This window comes from Haliotis cracherodii, unplaced genomic scaffold, assembly GCF_022045235.1.
Source record: "Haliotis cracherodii isolate W230 unplaced genomic scaffold, xgHalCrac1.p SCAF_8, whole genome shotgun sequence".
Taxonomy (NCBI): Eukaryota; Metazoa; Mollusca; class Gastropoda; order Lepetellida; family Haliotidae; genus Haliotis; species Haliotis cracherodii.
In genome coordinates this window covers 29042881-29062863 of record NW_027266341.1, presented here as the reverse complement: position 1 = coordinate 29062863, position 19983 = coordinate 29042881, and the positions used below count along the sequence as shown (strand labels likewise).

The following is a 19983-nucleotide window of genomic DNA, read 5'->3' as shown; positions in this document are numbered from 1 at the left end:
GGGTTGAGGGGTGGGGGTAGGTGTTTGAAGGATGTACCTGACAGAGCTATGCACCACGATCCCTGATCGCTACATTGTTGCATAATGACAGCTCCGGTCAGCGTGGGAACTCTTGACACTATTTGATAAACAACATGTCGTAATCACGTTTTTTCTGGGTTTGAATACTTACTAAAAATGGGAATTATTTGACTGATCGTGTTTAGTGAGCGCATAAGTAAGTTTAGTATAGCGCCGCTTTTTACAATATTCCAGTTATATCAGGTCGTGTCAGCTCATTGTGGGCGGAAAGCCTTAAATGATGCAGGTCAAAGACGTTTGCCACATTGGTGAAACCCACGAGCACGTTTATGGGGCTGATAGATCTAGAAACATAATTTGGCAAGCGAGGATTCGAACCCACGATTACAGATTTCTGATGGCCTCTGCCCCTGTGCCACCTCTGCCCCTGAAAGTTATAGGACCTGTGAAGATTCCGGGGGAGAATAGGTCTTCAGCAACCCATGCTTGCCGTAAAATGTGACTATGCTTGTTGTAAAAGGCGACCAAGGGATCGGGTGGTCAGGCCCGCTGACTTGGTTGATGCATGTCATCGATCCCAGTTGCGTGGATCGATGCTCATGATATTAATCACTGGATTGTCTGTTCCAGACTCGATTATTTACAGATATTTCCATATAGCTGGAATACTGCTGAGTGCAGCTTTAAACAACAAACCAACCAACTCAAAGTTATAGAAATGCTATCTCTCTGGTAACAGTTGTACAGGTTGTATGTGCTATTTTCATACCTGTTTGTTTTTTGTTGTTGGATAAAGTTGTAAAATATAACGTTTCTTGATTTTAAATAAATGCAGTTAACATACAAATTATATAAATATTCAAACAACTCAATTAGTACCAATTTGGCCTTGGCACAAATACAGCGTATCAAAGGTTTTTATGTCTTTTTACACTAAAAGTGTGTAAAAATATGAACAAAACAGACTATTGTGAAACTGAGCATAACCAGGTGTTAGTAGATCAAGGTGAATGTCCATGACCTATGACACCTTGACGACAGGTGAAAAAACAGGTGCTTGAAACCCACGTGCATGTGATTTGTCAGTGGTTAGTGATTTGTGAGTGGCATTGTGGGATAGTGAATCATCGTCAAAATATCAGAACGTAAAAGTAACATATTCCTTTCTCAAACAACAACTTACATGTCATTATTATTATGTACATAAACATAGCTGTTTTTTTATTGTTGTTTTGATAACTTTTTTCCAGGCTAATTTGCATAATGCCTATAGCCTGTTTCTGCCATGTCAGTTTGGACTTAGTTTTATTTTTGAATGCTGAAAGTACCTACAAATTACCTCCTGTAAAGTACATTTTGTATTGAGCACTGAGATAAAATTAGCAAATCCAGACTAGTACTTTACCAGTTGTTTTGTTATTTCGTATTTACATCTACGTAATGCTTCGTGTCGATTATCAAATCCAGCAAAACAGTTTTTTTTCATTTCCATGAGTACTTTAGTGCTTAATTTTTTTATAATAAGATATTGAGAAACATTACCTGTCTGTATGCTGTGAAGAATGGTAGTGAATAGGTCTTCAGCAACTCATGCTTGACGTAAAAGGCGACTCTGGTAGGAGGCGAATAAAAGGATTGGCGATCAGGCTCGCTGACTTGGTTGATGCATGTCATTGTATCCCAAATGCATGGATCGATGCTCATGATGTCAATCATGGGACTGTCTGGTCCAGACTTATTTGCATACTGCCCATATATTGCCGAGTTCCGCGTTAAACAACAAACAAATAAAACATGCCTCTAGTTTGTAATTTAATATGAAAGTTCTCAGCACTTTCTATCTCCTCATGTCACCACCAGTTTGAAAACATTGTGGGCTATATTACCACTGCCTCTTGCTAGCTTGGAATGAACAGTCTGTCCCCAGGTAATACTTTCTGTTTGTTTGTTGTTTAACGCAGCACTCAGCAATATTCCAGCTATAAAACAGCGGTATGTAAATAATCGAGTCTGCACCGGACAATCCAGTGATTGACATCATAAGCACCGATCCATGCAATTGGGATATGACTACTGACTACTACCACTGACTACCTTGGCCTCTGCTGGCGGGACTGCTCGAGATTAACAGACTGCTGTGTGTTCTGCCACTGACTACCTTGGCCTCTGCTGGCGGGACTGCTCGAGATAAGCAAAACCAACACAACGGACCCCTGCACCATGAAGATTTGGGAAAGAATAGGTCTTCAGCAACCCATGCTTGCCGTAAAAGGCGACTAAGACAACTAACAGGAATCCGTGGTAAGGCTCGCTTGGTTGATGCATGTCATTGTATCCCAATTGCGTGGATCGATGCTCATGATATCAGTCACTGGACTGTCTGGTCCAGACTCAATTATTTACAGACCGCTGTCATAAAGTTGAATATTGCTGAGTGTGGCGTTAAACAAAAAAAACCAAAACAACGGTGCACTCTGTGTTCTGCCAGTGACCACCCCTGCCTCTATCGGTGAGGCTGCTCCATGCACCACCATCCCATTTTGCTTCCTGCTGATGTTACTGTGAGGAGTCATACTGCCAACTTGTGCTATGGTGCCTCACTTCCAGTGCCACTGACAAATTTTTGTGGCAGCAATATTTGGCACATAAGCCTTCAAGGAGGTCTGAATCAAATCTCTCTTGAATATCTGACCTAAAAATGTCTAATAATAATAATAATGATAATAATGACAATTAGAAAATATCATATCAAGTTTATTGACACAAGAGTTTTCCCCCATATCACAGATGTCGTCAACAACGTCAGAACATTAACAGTAGTGCGTCTACGAGTTTCACAGGGTGCAGTCACGATATCACCATTCACACTCATTCTCATATCACATCCTAATACTGTACTGATATACATTTTAAGTCTATGCCATCAACCTCAATAAATTGTTCAAAAATCTGGCGAAAACACTGCTTCCTTTTTCAAAATTTATTATAATTTTTAAGAAGATATCTGATGATTTCTATGTTTTTTTCCAACAAATTGTCTCAGAAAGTAAAGTACCAATGTTCTAAATGAATGGGGCAGTCGGGTAGCCCAGTGGTTAAACTTTTTCAACGCTCATGGTTACTAATTCTGCAAACCAGTCTAGGACAGTAAGTTCACAATGAATACATAAACTCCAGGATAATGGGAGGAACAGAAAAAAATATTTTAAAATATGCTTACTGTCTAACCTTTCTCCCCTCATTCGGGTCACACCCCACTCACTCACGCACTCATTCTTACAATCGTCAGTTCAAGGAAAACAAACTAAAAACATAATTATAACCAACTGTGGCCTTATATATAATAAATTCATCTATGGACAATGTTTTGTCTGAAATCAGGGGAGTCTACAGTAGCTAGGACTGAAATGAGTCCTCAGGATATGACATATCCCCACGGTCTGGTGCAATTCAGAAATAAAGTTGGCTACTTATACTCAACATTTGGTTCACTGCTGTTGGATACCTTCAGTTCAGTGAGGAAAAAATTAATTCTGTTCAGTATTTTTCAAAATCCCAAATCATCAAGACACCAGTTCATCACTAGACTGATCTGTATAACAAGTTTCTTCCTGAAATATTCAACAGTTTTAGAGTTCTTCTCCGGAAACGAGCACCAGCCCCATTTCCAGTATAAGTCCAACTTGTCATCATGCAAAAAAATAAAATAAAACAATACATAAATCCCACTAGACTGATCTATATAGCAAGGTTCAACAAGAAATATTTAAAGGTTTTGGACTTCTCCTTAAACAAGAAAACTGTTTTCATCATAAAAAATCATGAAAACAAAAAAAATGAAAAGAATAAATCCAAAATCATCAAAAGGCAGTAATTCCCCACTAGATTAATCAATATAAAAAGTTTCAACAAGAAATATTTTACGGTTTTGGAATTCTGCTCCGGAAAGGGAAAATGGACGGTGATGGACAAGCGGACACGATGATCGCCATATCCAGGGGGGATAATCAGGGGAGTCTAGGACTGAAATACAAGCATGTGCAGGTTGCACTTTATTGCTGTTTCCCAGAGCATACATCAAGTACTCGTCATCACAATCACAACAAACAAACAGTAACACAACAAGGGACGGAATGTTTTCATATTCTGCTGCATGTACACAATGATAAGCTGCTGTTGTATACACGTCAATGTAGCAGCACATCCACCATCTTCCCCTCTTGCCTAACATTTTGGCTGGACTAATGAGTCTATGCATAGTCCAATCAAATATGAGTAATGTAATCAGTTTCGTAAACTGACGTGGAGATTTCAGTTGATTGCAAGATTTGCAGAGCATGTGTATCGTCAATTGGGCGTTGACAGATATTTTACAAATCATTTCATATTTTTAATCACATTGCTCAAGTAATTCGTAGCACTTCGTGGGGTAAGACCCGTTTTATTTAAATATAACTCTTGATTATTGATCAGATCGTCTTGACTGGGCACCGCCATTTTGTTTGAAGCAAATGCAAGTAATATCACAGGTGGATTCTGATTTATCAGTAGGAGGGACATAGAAGGGACAAAACTTGTAATAACCACCAGTAGCACTACAATTGAGCCCCAAAATATCAACCGAGTTCAGCAAGGGTGAAAACTGGTCTTTTACAGTCAAGTAACTCCCTTGCCTTGGGAAGATGCACTTCCACTGACACTGGTAGTAGGTTCGGCTGACATTGTATATATAAACAGAACCAAATATGTTCACACATTTAGTTTGTTCTTATAATGATTAAACCTAAACCAACACTGATAAACTAATGAAGGTTAATTTGTCATCAAGGAGTGAATACTTGTTGGATAAAGAAGTGAGAATATGGCTCTTTATACATCATGAAGACATTTTGTATGCATAGTGAAAAAGGTTCTAACCCTACATTGAAGATTCGGTGTTCTTTATCATGCCATGTTTACATGTATTATGTATATCGGGGGCGGTGGGTAGCCCGTGGTTAAAGCGTTCGCCCGTCTCACTGAAGACCCGGGTTCAATTCCCCACATGGGCACAATGTGTGAAGCCCATTTCTGGTGTCCCCCACCACGATATTGCTGGAATATTGCTAAAACCAGCAAAATACCATGCTCAATCACTTTGAATCTCGTATCACAGCCTAGTGACAAACCTATCATATTTTGACAAAGTATCATTACAGTCCTAAAAGCACTCAAAATACAAAAACGCCAGCACATAATTTGCGAAAAAACTTGAGTTTGTAAGCTCAATATCAGTTAAACATTAGTTATTTTTGTTGAAAACATGTAACAAATGATTATGATTTAAATATGTCAACATAAGTATACTCCAAATGAGAGAGTGCACACACCCCATTCTGGATCCACATGCACAGTACAGATATTGCCTCACGATACAAGCTTCGAATGCACTCGAACAATCCATCCAAGATGCTTATCTTCCAGGGTGCATTGTACAGAGCAATCTTAGCGCTAAGGTGATCGTACCTCATACTTTAACATACACTTACGACAGTGGTAGTGGTAAGGTTGATTCGTACAACAACACCCATGGCTGTAGATACCAGTACATAATGAACGAATAAGTGATACAAAACTAGCGAAAATGCATATTGAGATTTCGGGCTTGATGTTGAGAATCCCACAATGCCGAGAAGTCTGATCTGTCTTCCTCTCCTAACATTTCTGAATCCCGTTTGTCTTCAGTGAGATGCCAGCCACATGTTCCTGCAGAGCTCATCAGGAATCAGGCAGAATTTTCAAAGAACTGCACGAGGCCTTCAAGGTCGTAAGTGTCAAGTACTTCCAGTAGGGCTGGGACCTTGCCCTTCACATTCTGACCTTTGAACTTAAACTTGTCAATGTACAAGTCTGTGATCATTCCTGGGAAATATACAAATGTATCGTCAGATCAAATATATCATCACCTCAAATATATATCATCACTTCAAATATACACCACCTCAAATATATATCATCACCTCATATAAATATCACCACCTCAAATACATATATCATCACCTTAAATATATCATCACCTTAAATATATCATTACCTCAAATTTTTATCATCACCTCAAATATATCATCACTTCAAATATATACCACCTCAAATATATATCACCACCTCAAATATATATCACCACCTCTAATATACCTCAAATATATCACCACCTCAAACATCATCACCAGAAATATAGCACCACAGCGTGAAACCTACCGTACAACCTCTCGAGGTGACAGGGCTGTTTCTTGTACTCTATCTGCAACTGGTCTCCCTCCTTCAGTATCTGCTGATACTCGGCTGACAGGAAACTTGTGTCGCTCTCGTGGACAGCCAGTTCCTACAATGGTGAATACAGGACACTTATTTTTCCTGCCACTGTTTGGGGATCCACACATGGAATAAAGGGGGACTTGAGAGTTGGGGGCAGTTGATAGTAGTGGTAGTTGATAGAGTTGCACACTACTGAGTCAAGAAGACACCCCAAAAAGTGGGTGATCTCCCTTTGTCCCCTGAATTACCTACCTTGAGTGCATCAACGAGTTGAACTTTCTTTGCCAGCAGGAGTTGATGTTCCAGTCTGGGATGTATGAGGGACAAGGTGTGGGGAATGGACTCATCACTCACGTCTGAAACACAAGATATACAGAGTACAGTGTATACAGTGTCTTTCTTGTCTGAGTGACCAACAGCTATGATGGGATATACACACCGTATGTAATGTCTAGCCTGATTGACTACCTACAATGGGATATACACACCGTATGTAATGTCTAGCCTGACTGACCACCTATGATGGGATATACACACCGTATGTAATGTCTAGCCTGATTGACCACCTATGAATGGAGGTACTACCTATGAATGGAGGTACAAACTGTATGTAATGTCTAGCCTGATTGACTACCTACAATGGGATATACACACCGTATGTAATGTCTAGCCTGACTGACCACCTATGATGGGATATACACACCGTATGTATTGTCTAGCCTGATTGACCACCTATGAATGGAGGTACTACCTATGAATGGAGGTACAAACTGTATGTAATGTCTAGCCTGATTGACTACCTATGAATGGAGGTACAAACTGTATGTTATGTCTAGCCTGACTGACCACCTATGATGGGATATACACACCGTATGTAATGTCTAGCCTGATTGACCACCTATGAATGGAGGTACTACCTATGAATGGAGGTACAAACTGTATGTAATGTCTAGCCTGATTGACTACCTATGAATGGAGGTACAAACTGTATGTTATGTCTAGCCTGACTGACTACCTATGAATGGAGGTACAAACTGTATGTAATGTCTAGCCTGACTGACAACCTATGAATGGAGGTACTACCTATGAATGGAGGTACAAACTGTATGTAATGTCTAGCCTGATTGACTACCTACAATGGGATATACACACCGTATGTAATGTCTAGCCTGACTGACCACCTATGATGGGATATACACACCGTATGTAATGTCTAGCCTGATTGACCACCTATGAATGGAGGTACTACCTATGAATGGAGGTACAAACTGTATGTAATGTCTAGCCTGATTGACTACCTATGAATGGAGGTACAAACTGTATGTTATGTCTAGCCTGACTGACTACCTATGAATGGAGGTACAAACTGTATGTAATGTCTAGCCTGACTGACAACCTATGAATGGAGGTACTACCTATGAATGGAGGTACAAACTGTATGTAATGTCTAGCCTGATTGACTACCTATGAATGGAGGTACAAACTGTATGTAATGTCTAGCCTGATTGACTACCTATGAATGGAGGTACAAACTGTATGTAATGTCTAGCCTGATTGACTACCTATGAATGGAGGTACAAACTGTATGTAATGTCTAGCCTGATTGACTACCTATGAATGGAGGTACAAACTGTATGTAATGTCTAGCCTGATTGACTACCTATGAATGGAGGTACTACCTATGAATGGAGGTACAAACTGCATGTAATGACTACCTATGAAGGGAGGTACAAACTGTATGTAATGTCTAGCCTGATTGACTACCTATGAATGGAGGTACAAACTGTATGTGATGTCTAGCCTGATTGACTACCTATGAATGGAGGTACAAACTGTATGTAATGTCTAGCCTGATTGACTATCTATGAATGGAGGTACAAACTGTATATAATGTCTAGCCTGATTGACTACCTATGAATGGAGGTACAAACTGCATGTAATGACTACCTATGAATGGAGGTACAAACTGCATGTAATGACTACCTATGAAGGGAGGTACACACTGTATATTGTCTAGCCTGATTGGCTACCTATGCCTGGAGATACGCACCATATGTAATGTCTAGCCTGATCTTCTTCTTGGTGGCTTCTTTAGACAGCACATCCTTCAGTATGGAGATGGTGGAGATGTTGTCCGACCTGAATACGGCCTCCCCCTTCCTGCAGACAACAATACATTCAAAGTAGAAACAATTTATGGATAACAACTTCTTTAATTACTATAAAGGTGATGTTTCAGTTTAGATCCTTTTCCATCATGTCCATAGTCAAGCATATAGTACAATATAAGATAGCTACATGACAAAGAGCAATGAAGAACGAAGCATGGTTCATTTCATGATAAAACATTGTTCACAATGTGATGACATAATATATTTGACGACGTTATGTTTGAGAGGGAAGTGTCCAGTAAGTTGTTCCCCATAGATGTAGCTGGGGTACGCATGTATAAACGCAGTGGCCGAATGATCGCATATGACAGTCGATATTAGGAGAAAAGGGACAGATAATCGATTTGAGAATTGTGAGAATATGCAGTAATATCAAACTTAACCCGCCTGTTTATAAAGTGAGCTTGTCCGACATTTCCGAGGTCGGATTCTATTCAGAGAGTCATCATTATTAAAATTTAGGCAACTTTTTTCAATGCTTGTACACTTTATCAACATCCTTAAAGAGGCTGTACATAATGATGACATCTCAAATAAGAAACAAACGACTGCACCCCTCATGGTTTGTTCCCCTGGCAGTGTTTTATTGTACGATAAACAACGACCACTTGTCGTTTATTTCTTAAGTATACCAACCTGTACGAGCACTCCAGCTGGGTGCTGAGGAAGGTGGAGACGAAGTGGAAGGTGACGCTGTCGCCAGCTGGGGTGCGGTCGGGAAGTTCTGGCAGACAGAAGCACACCCAGGAGTGTATCTCGGCTAGACTGAACTGTCCCGTCAAGGTCAGGCTGTTGTATGGCCTGTAACATAACACTGGCAATCACAATTCACAAGACAAACAATCTCACTCAGATGTTTGCATCAGACACCAAAATATATTTGAGTGAGTGAGTGAGTGAGTTGGGTTATCCCCTAAAGTATGTTATGTATCTTGTGATACTCCCCCATTAAGTCCCAATTTTCATGACCTTCTATGAAAGCAGTTCACATTGGAAAGCACACCTTTGCTGTCCATATACAGCCATAAAATAACCTCACTTTTCCCTGACATTGACAAATTGTACCGGTCCATGTTTTACACAGATGCCCCTCTGAACCTGTCATATTCTGAGATTACCTTCCTCCTGTTCTTACTTTGTACCTTAACTAGAGACACATTTAGATAAAACAAGATAGATACTTTAAGCATGTTCAGGTTTAGTGCAAGGAACAGTATATCAGTTAAAGTAAGTGAGTGAGTTTGGTTTTACGCCGCTTTTAGCAATATTCCAGCAATATCACGGCGGGGGACACCAGAAATGGGCTTCACACATTGTACCCATGTATATGAGTTAAATTGTAGCCAAAGCCAGTTTTACATGGAAGGAGGACATCTCAAATTGTTGGAAGTCAGAAATGTTTACCACTTTAGGGTTTGTTTGTTTGTTGTTTACGCTGCATCCAGCAATATTCCAGCTGTATATAGGTCTGTATATAATCGACTCTGGGCCAGAAATCCAGTGAATGAAATCATGAGCATCTATCTACGAAATTGATACAATGACATGCATCAACCAAGTCAGCGAGTCTGACCACCCGATCCTGTTAGTCACCTCTTACACCACTTTAGTGTAACCAAAAATAATGGAACAGTTTACTCCCGTGAAGATCCGGGGAGAGAACAGATCTTCAGTAACCTATGCTTGTTTTAAGAGGCGAGTAACTGGAACGGGTGGTCAGACTCGCTGACTTGGTTGATGTATTTCACCGTATCCCAGTTGCATGGATCTATGCTCATGATTACAATCACTGGATTGTCTGGTTCAGACTTGATTATTTACAGCCACCATATAGCTTGTATATTGATGAAGGCAGCATTAAACAACAACAAACAAACAAACAAACAAGGGGTCTTCTGTACATCAACCGAAGGTACACTCACCGACTGGTGTCAAACACGTGTGTTCGCTGATGCAGGGAGAGGGGTTTGATGGGATACTGCTTCACCTGGCATGTCTTGGGCTGGATGCGGGGTGTGATGTACGCCTGCAGTGTCCCATGCTGACCTTCAATTGACCTGACCTTCAACTCCAGACGGGTCGTGTTGGCTTGGCATCTGTACGTTGCCAACAGAAAGTTACCTTCCTGGAAGAAACAGGAAAAAGTAAACAGTGGAAGATCCAGTTTGTATTTTTTATGGCTTATGTGCTTTTTGCATATTATAATAGAGAAATCTTTATTATTGTCTGTAGATTAAACATTGACAATGGTGGCAGTTCCATGTTCTTTCTTACATGTTTCAAGGAAACTACATGTACGTCCAAATATCCATGGAAAGTAGGTAAATTTCAAGAAACAGTTACCTGATAGTGTCAAACAATTGTGTACTAGTGAGCAAGCTATTTCGAAAACGATTCATGTGAAGCATTACAGTGAGTGAGTATGGTTTTACGCCGCCTTTAGCAATATTCCAGCAATATCACAGCGGGGAAACACCAGCAATGGGCTTCACACATTGTACCCATATTGGGACTCAAACCCAGTCTTCGGTGTGACAAGCAAATGCTTTAACCACTTGGCTACCCGGCCGCCCCATGGGGGGGGAGAGAGAGAAAGAGAGAGAGAGAGAGCGAGCAGGGAACTGTTGTGGGGTGACTGACCTCTGGATTACAGGCACTGTAGCTGACCACCGCAGAATTCTTCTCAACGTCCAGGAGGTCAATCGGTACATCACTCTGTCAACATTGACACACATTAGGCCAGGCCATTGTTTTTTCTTAAAATACAGAGTGTGAGAAAAATTGTTATCATACAGTTGTTATATAACTAAACTTGAATAAATCAAGGCAATTAAAAAATAATGGTCTGGCTCATGGAGAAATTAAAAAAAATAAGAAAAGTGAAAGATTATACATTATACTTGACCCTTGATGTTAAGCAGAAGTTTGATGCCCTAATCATTGCTAACACTAAATGTACACATATTCAAACAACTGTTGAATACATTTAATACTTAACATTTACTTAATTTGACACTAGTACGGAAGTTGTAAACAACAATGATGTCTGCATGATGAGACATCCTCAACACAATGAAGGCCCTCTACCTGCAGCAGCACATTGTCGATGGGCATCTGCAGTTCCAAGCTGAGGGAGTAGCTAGCATCCTCGCAGTTAAGGACAAACTTATCGTTGATGCTGAAGATGGGGACAGCTGACACAGCATCCTTGGAGAAGGCCGTCTGCTGGTACTTCTCTCTCTCATCCAGAACCTTCTGCTGCAGGTTGTCCACCTCATTCCTGGAGAAGAGACATCCAGCAGTGCAGGTGTGTGACACGAGATACAACAGTGCAGGTGTGTGATACAGATATACAACAGTACAGGTGTGTGATACAGAGATACAACAGTGCAGGTGTGTGATACGCGATACAACAGTGCAGGTGTGTGATACGAGATACAACAGTGCAGGTGTGTGATACGAGATACAACAATGCAGGTGTGTGATATGAGATACAACAGTGCAGGTGTGTGATACTGATATACAACAGTACAGGTCAGTGATACAGATATACAACAGTGCAGGTGTGTGATACGAGATACAACAGTGCAGGTGTGTGATACGCGATACAACAGTGCAGGTGTGTGATACGAGATACAGCAGTGCAGGTGTGTGATACGAGATACAACAGTGCAGTTGTGTGATACAGATATACAACAGTACAGGTGTGTGATACAGATATACAACAGTGCAGGTGTGTGATAAAGATATACAACAGTGCAGGTGTGTGATACGAGATACAACAGTGCAGGTGTGTGATACGAGATACAACAGTGCAGGTGTATGATACGAGATACAACAGTGCAGGTGTGTGATACGAGATACAACAGTGCAGGTGTGTGATACAGACATCCAGCAGTGCAGGCATGTGATACGAGATACAACAGTGCAGGTGTGTGATACAGACAACCGGCAGTGCAGGTGTGTGATATGAGATACAACAGTGCAGGTGTGTGATATGAGATACAACATTGCAGGTGTGATACAGAGATACAACAGTGCAGGCATGTGATACGAGATACAAATATACAACAGTACTGGTGGGTGATACAAAGATACAAAAGTGCAGGTGTGTCATATGAGATACAACAGTGCAGGTGTGTGATACAAATATACAACAGTACAGGTGGGTGATACAAAGATACAACAGTGCAGGTGTGTGATATGAGATACAACAGTGCAGGTGTGTGATACAAATATACAACAGTAGAGGTGTGTGATACAGAGATACAACAGTGCAGGTGTGTGATATGAGATACAACAGTGCAGGTGTGTGATACTGATATACAACAGTACAGGTCAGTGATACAGATATACAACAGTGCAGGTGTGTGATACGAGATACAACAGTGCAGGTGTGTGATACGCGATACAACAGTGCAGGTGTGTGATACGAGATACAGCAGTGCAGGTGTGTGATACGAGATACAACAGTGCAGTTGTGTGATACAGATATACAACAGTACAGGTGTGTGATACAGATATACAACAGTGCAGGTGTGTGATAAAGATATACAACAGTGCAGGTGTGTGATACGAGATACAACAGTGCAGGTGTGTGATACGAGATACAACAGTGCAGGTGTATGATACGAGATACAACAGTGCAGGTGTGTGATACGAGATACAACAGTGCAGGTGTGTGATACAGACATCCAGCAGTGCAGGCATGTGATACGAGATACAACAGTGCAGGTGTGTGATACAGACAACCGGCAGTGCAGGTGTGTGATATGAGATACAACAGTGCAGGTGTGTGATATGAGATACAACATTGCAGGTGTGATACAGAGATACAACAGTGCAGGCATGTGATACGAGATACAAATATACAACAGTACTGGTGGGTGATACAAAGATACAAAAGTGCAGGTGTGTCATATGAGATACAACAGTGCAGGTGTGTGATACAAATATACAACAGTACAGGTGGGTGATACAAAGATACAACAGTGCAGGTGTGTGATATGAGATACAACAGTGCAGGTGTGTGATACAAATATACAACAGTAGAGGTGTGTGATACAGAGATACAACAGTGCAGGTGTGTGATATGAGATACAACAGTGCAGGTGTGTGATACAAATATACAACAGTAGAGGTGTGTGATACAGAGATACAACAGTGCAGGTGTGTGATACATACATCCAGCAGTGCAGGTGTGTGATACAGAGATACAACAGTGCAGGTGTGTGATACAAAGACATACAAAAGATATCACTTCTATAATGTGGTCATTCAGCTATTGAAATTTTCTCACATCAAAAATTCATGCAAGCGACATCATGAAAATCTAGTACTGATAAGAGTATTCTGTATTCAAATCATTTGATGTGCTGGAATCTTTGATTCTTTCAAATGAACTGGCACGAACAAATCTTAATTCTGTTGTATTGCTACACATCATATCATGTTTCAGATACCCAATAGATAGTTCCTTAGATGCAGACTCAAGATTGTTCACCATTTGAATTTTTATTCAACTGACTGACTGACTGACTGACTGACGATGGAGAATGTCACAAGCCTCTCTGGACCTTTGGTCCTGGGGAGCTAATAATACCATGAAAATAACAAGGAAATGGGTGTGTGAAGTGTGAGTGGGTCTATATCTGGTGCAAATTACAGGTCAAGCAACGCAAAACATGGTGCGAACATCATTCAGTAAACATAAAGTATTGGTGTATAGGATGTAAGGGAAGGGTACACATCTGTCTCAGGGTTCATACAGACCTTTGGACTCGAAATTCAAGCACTTTTAAACACTTTTCAAAGAAAAACAAGGACGCTTTTCTCATGTAAAAACACCTAAATTCTAAAGATTTAATCCCAACAATGATTGACAGTTTTTCTGGTAATGACTGCTTTGTCTGTGCGACTTTTGTGCACTTTCCCCCATTGTACCAAAATCAGGTTCCTCCCTGCAGCAGTAACACAATGCCTTGTTTTTGTCTTTTGGTTCGCGCACCCATTGGGACTTTGAAACCCAAGCGCGATTAAAAGCACACTTCCTCATGTTTTAACCACAATTTGACTGGTTCCCGGATCTTCCACTTGGTCAGTGGCAGGACAGGAACCAGTCTAGAATGTCAAGTACCGCTCATAACATTAATTAAACAATATTCAGTAATACAATACTTAAAGGAATTAACGTAAGTAACCAATAATAGACGGAAGACAGTCTTTCGTTTTATGTTGCAAGTAACAGGAAATAAACAATGCATTAAAACTAAGACTGATAATAAATAAATTTTCAGAAGCAATTTTATTTTAGCTTGACCGATTTTATTAATATTCCAGCATTTTTCAAGAACTGTAAATAAAATTCCAGCACTTTGATGGTAAAAGACAGAATCAAACACTTTTCATCAGATATGGTAAAATTCAAGTACTTTTCAAATCTGTGCGAACCCTTTGTCTTTGTGACATTACAAAAAGTTGAGAAAGACACATGAAAATAAACTGTATGAACACCTGAAACAGAAACACTAGCTCAAAAAACATGCTAGAGATTATTTAGAGGTGTTATTAAATACAATGTATTGTTAGAAACACACAGTTGTGGCTGAGAGGAGAGTTTCTGCCCATGCTGGCAGTCAGCTGGTTAGATATAAGTAGCACCAAACAGAACCCTGACAGAAAGGCTGCTGAAGCAGAGAGATCAGTAAGCTGGGTTAGAAGATGCTACACACAGGTGGAGGAAGTTAGTCAGGGGAGACTACTCTAACGGCACTCTGTGCTCAAGGAGCGGACATACTTGAGGTGGGAGAGTTTGGTGACCGCGGCCTCCCCGATGACCACCTCTCGGGCACCCATCTCTCGCAGCAGGGGTTCAGAGGTCAAACCGAACACCCAACCTGCATATGCAATATGCTGGCGTTATAACGCTGGACAAGTTTATACACATAAGCGCTCTGGAGTAATAAGCACCATTCCCATGCATGTAATGACTGTCAGACTGAAGTCTAGCAATGCAATTATCGCAACAAGTTTTATTCACAGAAATTCTGACACAAATATTCCTTTTTCGTATGATTAGTGATTGTTTGAATAAAACAAATCAGAACAAAAACAAAAGATTTTGTGGCAACAAAAAAACAAGACTAATCTTCAATCTGCCAATCTGCCATTCAGACATGTAACCCATGTGACTTGTAAGTTTGGGTGGGGTTGTTACAAATTACACAACTGATAATGGATGATACATACTGCTAGGGAGCTACTTGGTATATTGTCAACCAGGATATGTTGGTGTACGAGGCAGGTACCTTGGGAATTGTGGGGGTTGAAAGCGTCAATTTTATTATATACAGTCAAGTCCTGTTAATTCGACATTGTTGGTTGCATATGATTATGTCGGAGTAACGAGTATGTCGGATAAACGAAATTCGTGATAAAAAAATAAAAATGAAATATTCATATTGTTATTTTACATTGTTAGCGGAATATGTTTTCTAATCATGCAACCTCTAAAGCTCAACACAAAACAGCTGTTACGGACTGTATGACTTATTCAAAATACTTTAAAAATCATAGTCTGGAATGGAAGTCGCAAGTTTGAAACTGGTACCGCAAAGCTTAAGAAAACTGCTTTCTAAGTGGCTAATGTTGACTTCCTGTTAGTCATTTCATTGGTTGGTCATAGTTCGCGAAAGGTTGTTCTGACGTGACCTGAAATGGGATGTCCTCGGCGATAGCGAGAACTTGTCTCTGATTTTAATGAGATTGAGGTAATCTAAGCATGTGAATTATCCTGTTTTCTTTATTTAAAGCATTAATGTTTATTTTTAAGCATGTTTATCTCTGCAGCGTTTGTAATATGCAGCTACCAGCCGACTCGTCACTCATCCAAAGAGAGTCCTGATGGGTTTTAATGCTTAACGTAAAACAACCTTCAAACACTATCGTAAACGTAAAATTCATCAAAATACCCCAAAATAACTGCTCAACGTAAATATTGATTTACTGCTTAACGTAAAATGATTAAAATGATCAAAAACAGTCAGTCTTCAAGACCCAAATGCTTCGCCACAGAAAGCAGGCTGCTCAACTGATGCAGGGGACCAGTCTAGAATGTTTAGCAATTTGAGATTATACTCGGTATTAAAAATATGAATTGTCAGGATGAAAGGAAAAGTAAAATAACCTGGTGATAATATTATAATATTTGTTGAAAAATTCATTTGGCATTTTTGTGAAACAAATATGCGACCCCAAAACATTTAAGCGACGATTTTATTGAAAAAGAAGAAAAACTACTGCTTAATGAGAAAGCATCCTAAATTTTACTGCTTACGGGCAAGGCATTGACAAGGCAAAATAATGACAAATGTTTATTTATTGAGTTACAATTGCTTCTTGTCATTTGTTATTCTCTTGAATATTCTTCGTTATAAACTGTAAATTTCTCATTTAGCTCGACAATTAAGACAAAGCGCCTGTTTTGTTACTTGACCAGCGTGTATTCCTTCGCTTCCAACAGCGGTAATGTAGCTTCCAAGAATACTTTTTTGAAGTTGATTTTGTATATAATCATATCCAAATGTATGTGACCTCAGATATTTCTTATTTTTTTGTTTATATTTTTAAGATTTTTCAAACTCAGAACTAACAAAGTTGCAATCACAAAGGGTGGTGAAACATCCCTGTGTGTTAGGTAGGAGAATTATGTTTCAAGGTTTTATATTTGTAATTTTCTGGTAGACGACACAAAAAGTATATAATAAATAGGATATTCCATGTGTCTAGTGAAATATCTCCTTTCCCCCTCGTGATGGGGTAAAGAGGACATACATGATATTTCACTCAACACATGAAATATCCACTACATAGTGCACTTATATGATGAAGACAGCTGATACAAAATGAGTGAGTGAGTGAGTTGGGTTTAACGCTGCTTTTAACATTATTCCAGTTATATCACAGCGTGTCAGCTTAATGTGGGAGGAAAGCCCGAAGTGATGCAGGTCTCAGACGTTTACCACTTCGGTGAAACCCACGAGCACGGGTATGGTGCTGACAAATCTAGAAACATAATCGGGGCGAACCAGGATTCGAACCCACAATCATAGGTGTCCAGGGGAGATACAAAATGAGCATCAGATTCTATGAGGACATAAGTGTGGTTAAGATTATGTATGAGCCACCAGTGAATGTCAGATAGTAAAGCAGTATACAGCTAGTTCCACAACTAATTTCTGGGACAGTGTTTCACAAAAACAGTGATTTTAATGAGCTGGGCATGATCTACGAGTTTGTCATTAATATCCATTTTGGCCATTCGATCCACAGATCAGTCCCCACCTACTGGCAAGCATGGAACTGATAAACTGTGCTACATGCTGAAGCACAGTGACTAGGGCCTATCCTCATCTGGGAAACACAATACACATTTATAACGAACACGCTTATAACGAATTGACAAACATAACGAACTGACAGATATCATGAGCTGTTTTTGAGGTCCTGGGTATTTGCTGTATTTTCTATCACAAAAAATTTACAGATTTAACGAACACTCTTATAACGAAATAACCGATATAGTGAACTCACTATGTAGTCCCAAGTGTACTCTGTCTTACAGACCCTGATACAAATATATATCAAATACAGCCCATGCAAGTCTATAATGTTTCGCAAGTCTAGATTACTGCAGTATCTGAACAACTGTTTTTTCGGTACGATATGTTCATTTCAGAGACTAGATGTTAGTCTAGTACTCTGTCAGCGACAATGTTTATGTTTAGAAGAAACTGTTAACCTCTGAGCTGAACGAACGAACTAAAATTAGTGGTAAATTTGAGTTCATTATAACTGTAGTTTACTGTACCTTTTAATAACTCACATCATATCATAAAAGAGGTTGGTTGCCTTTCTGACCCACCCTGTGATTTTCAATATCGTATCGCTGCATGTCACCTCATACCCGACACTGGGAGACTTCTCCACTAGTGAGTGAGTGAGTGAGTTGGGTTTAACGCCGCTTTTAACAGTAGTCCAGTTATATCAGGGCGTGTCAGCTTAATGTGGGAGGAAAGCCCGAAGTGATGCAGGTCTTAGACGTTTACCACTTCGGTGAAACCCACGAGCACGGGTATGGTGCTGACAAACCTAGAAACATAATCGGGGTGAACCGGGATTCGAACCCACAATCATAGGTTTCTGGCGTGCCCAACTTCTCCACTAAACATCCCCACTAAACATCTCATGCCTATCTCTGTGTACATCATCTATGTTTCCAACAGTGTAAGTGGAACAAAAAAAGCCAAAAAACAATATCCAAATGTTGAGGAAAATTGAAAAGTGACAAAACATTTTGAAAAAGCCTTTGCGAATCACATCTCATATCTGACATATTTGGACGATCAATACGCAAGCTGAACATCTGTTCATATTTCTAAAATCATGCAGTTCCCTTGGTGACAGAAATCATGCCATCAACAATTACCGTAATGTCTGTAACGAAAGCATGCAGTTAGGACAGGTACATAAGCAACCAACATCCACGGCTCCAAGTTCATAACAGCGTTACCTCAGAGACACAATTTGGTCCCTTCCTTCCGAAGTAAATGTCATCATATCTTTTCCCGTTTCTTTGTGACATGGAGCCGATGTGAGGGAAAACAGCCAGCCTGTAACCATGGTAACGGTTTCTCCAGCGTTTATAAATTGAATAGGAACATAGTTTATTTCGCCTACGCCATGTACACAGTGACAATACAGCATACATTTCATCACAACCACACTAGACAAACACTAATCATATGTCTGCGGGAAAGTAGTATTCCAGATATATGTTATATGTTTGCCTCACAGCAGTATCTCAAGGCCAAAAGTTGAAAAAAATATAAACCAACAAAATAAAAATCATTGGGAGAATAGATGGATACTGGATAACAGAAATAACAAAACATGAATCTTAAATCCAAAATAATGGGAATCAATCTGCAGCATCCTGTGTTTGTATTGGATGAAGCACCAGTAAAATACTTGCCAGCATACGTGGAGCAGACAATCTCATCATATCCTGGTGTTGTCACCACACCCCCTTGTACCGACGTGACGCTCTCACTGCAAGTCTGAAATATTCCAACACATACTACACAATCTTCTTGAGGTTTGGTTATGTTGAAATACTACACAATCTTCTAGAGGTTTGTAAATACTGAAATATGTCCCTGAAGATAGGGGTTAGAATATATCTTCACGCTCGCTGACTTGGTTGATGCATGTCATTGTATCCCAATTGTGTTGATCGATGCTCATGATATCAATCACTGGATTGTCTAGTCCAGACTCGATTATTTACAGACCGCCGTCGTATGGCTGGAATATTGCTGTGTGCGGTGTTAAACAACAAGCAAACAAACCAACAAATAATACTAATACTACATTTGAGTGTAAAACTTTCATTGAAATGACATCTTAAAATGTATTATCAAATTGTTCAAGCCAGTCT

The 19983-nt window shown here is 39.9% G+C and overlaps 1 protein-coding gene across 1 annotated transcript in view; it reads right to left on the bottom strand.

Annotated features, from left to right (window-relative positions):
• Positions 1 to 2800: 2800 nt before the first annotated feature.
• The window catches only part of LOC139449966 (BBSome complex member BBS7-like), a 29026-nt gene continuing 11843 nt past the window's right edge, over positions 2801 to 19983 (bottom strand). The window contains exons 10-19 of the mRNA XM_071231580.1: positions 19519 to 19603; positions 19057 to 19156; positions 11574 to 11766; positions 11127 to 11201; positions 10409 to 10611; positions 9123 to 9287; positions 8366 to 8475; positions 6568 to 6671; positions 6259 to 6382; positions 2801 to 5922 (exon numbers count right to left, since the gene is read on the bottom strand). Of these exons, the coding sequence (XP_071087681.1) occupies positions 5786 to 5922; positions 6259 to 6382; positions 6568 to 6671; positions 8366 to 8475; positions 9123 to 9287; positions 10409 to 10611; positions 11127 to 11201; positions 11574 to 11766; positions 19057 to 19156; positions 19519 to 19603 (1296 nt within the window). The 3' untranslated portion in view covers positions 2801 to 5785. The remainder of the gene's footprint in view (positions 5923 to 6258; positions 6383 to 6567; positions 6672 to 8365; positions 8476 to 9122; positions 9288 to 10408; positions 10612 to 11126; positions 11202 to 11573; positions 11767 to 19056; positions 19157 to 19518; positions 19604 to 19983) is intronic.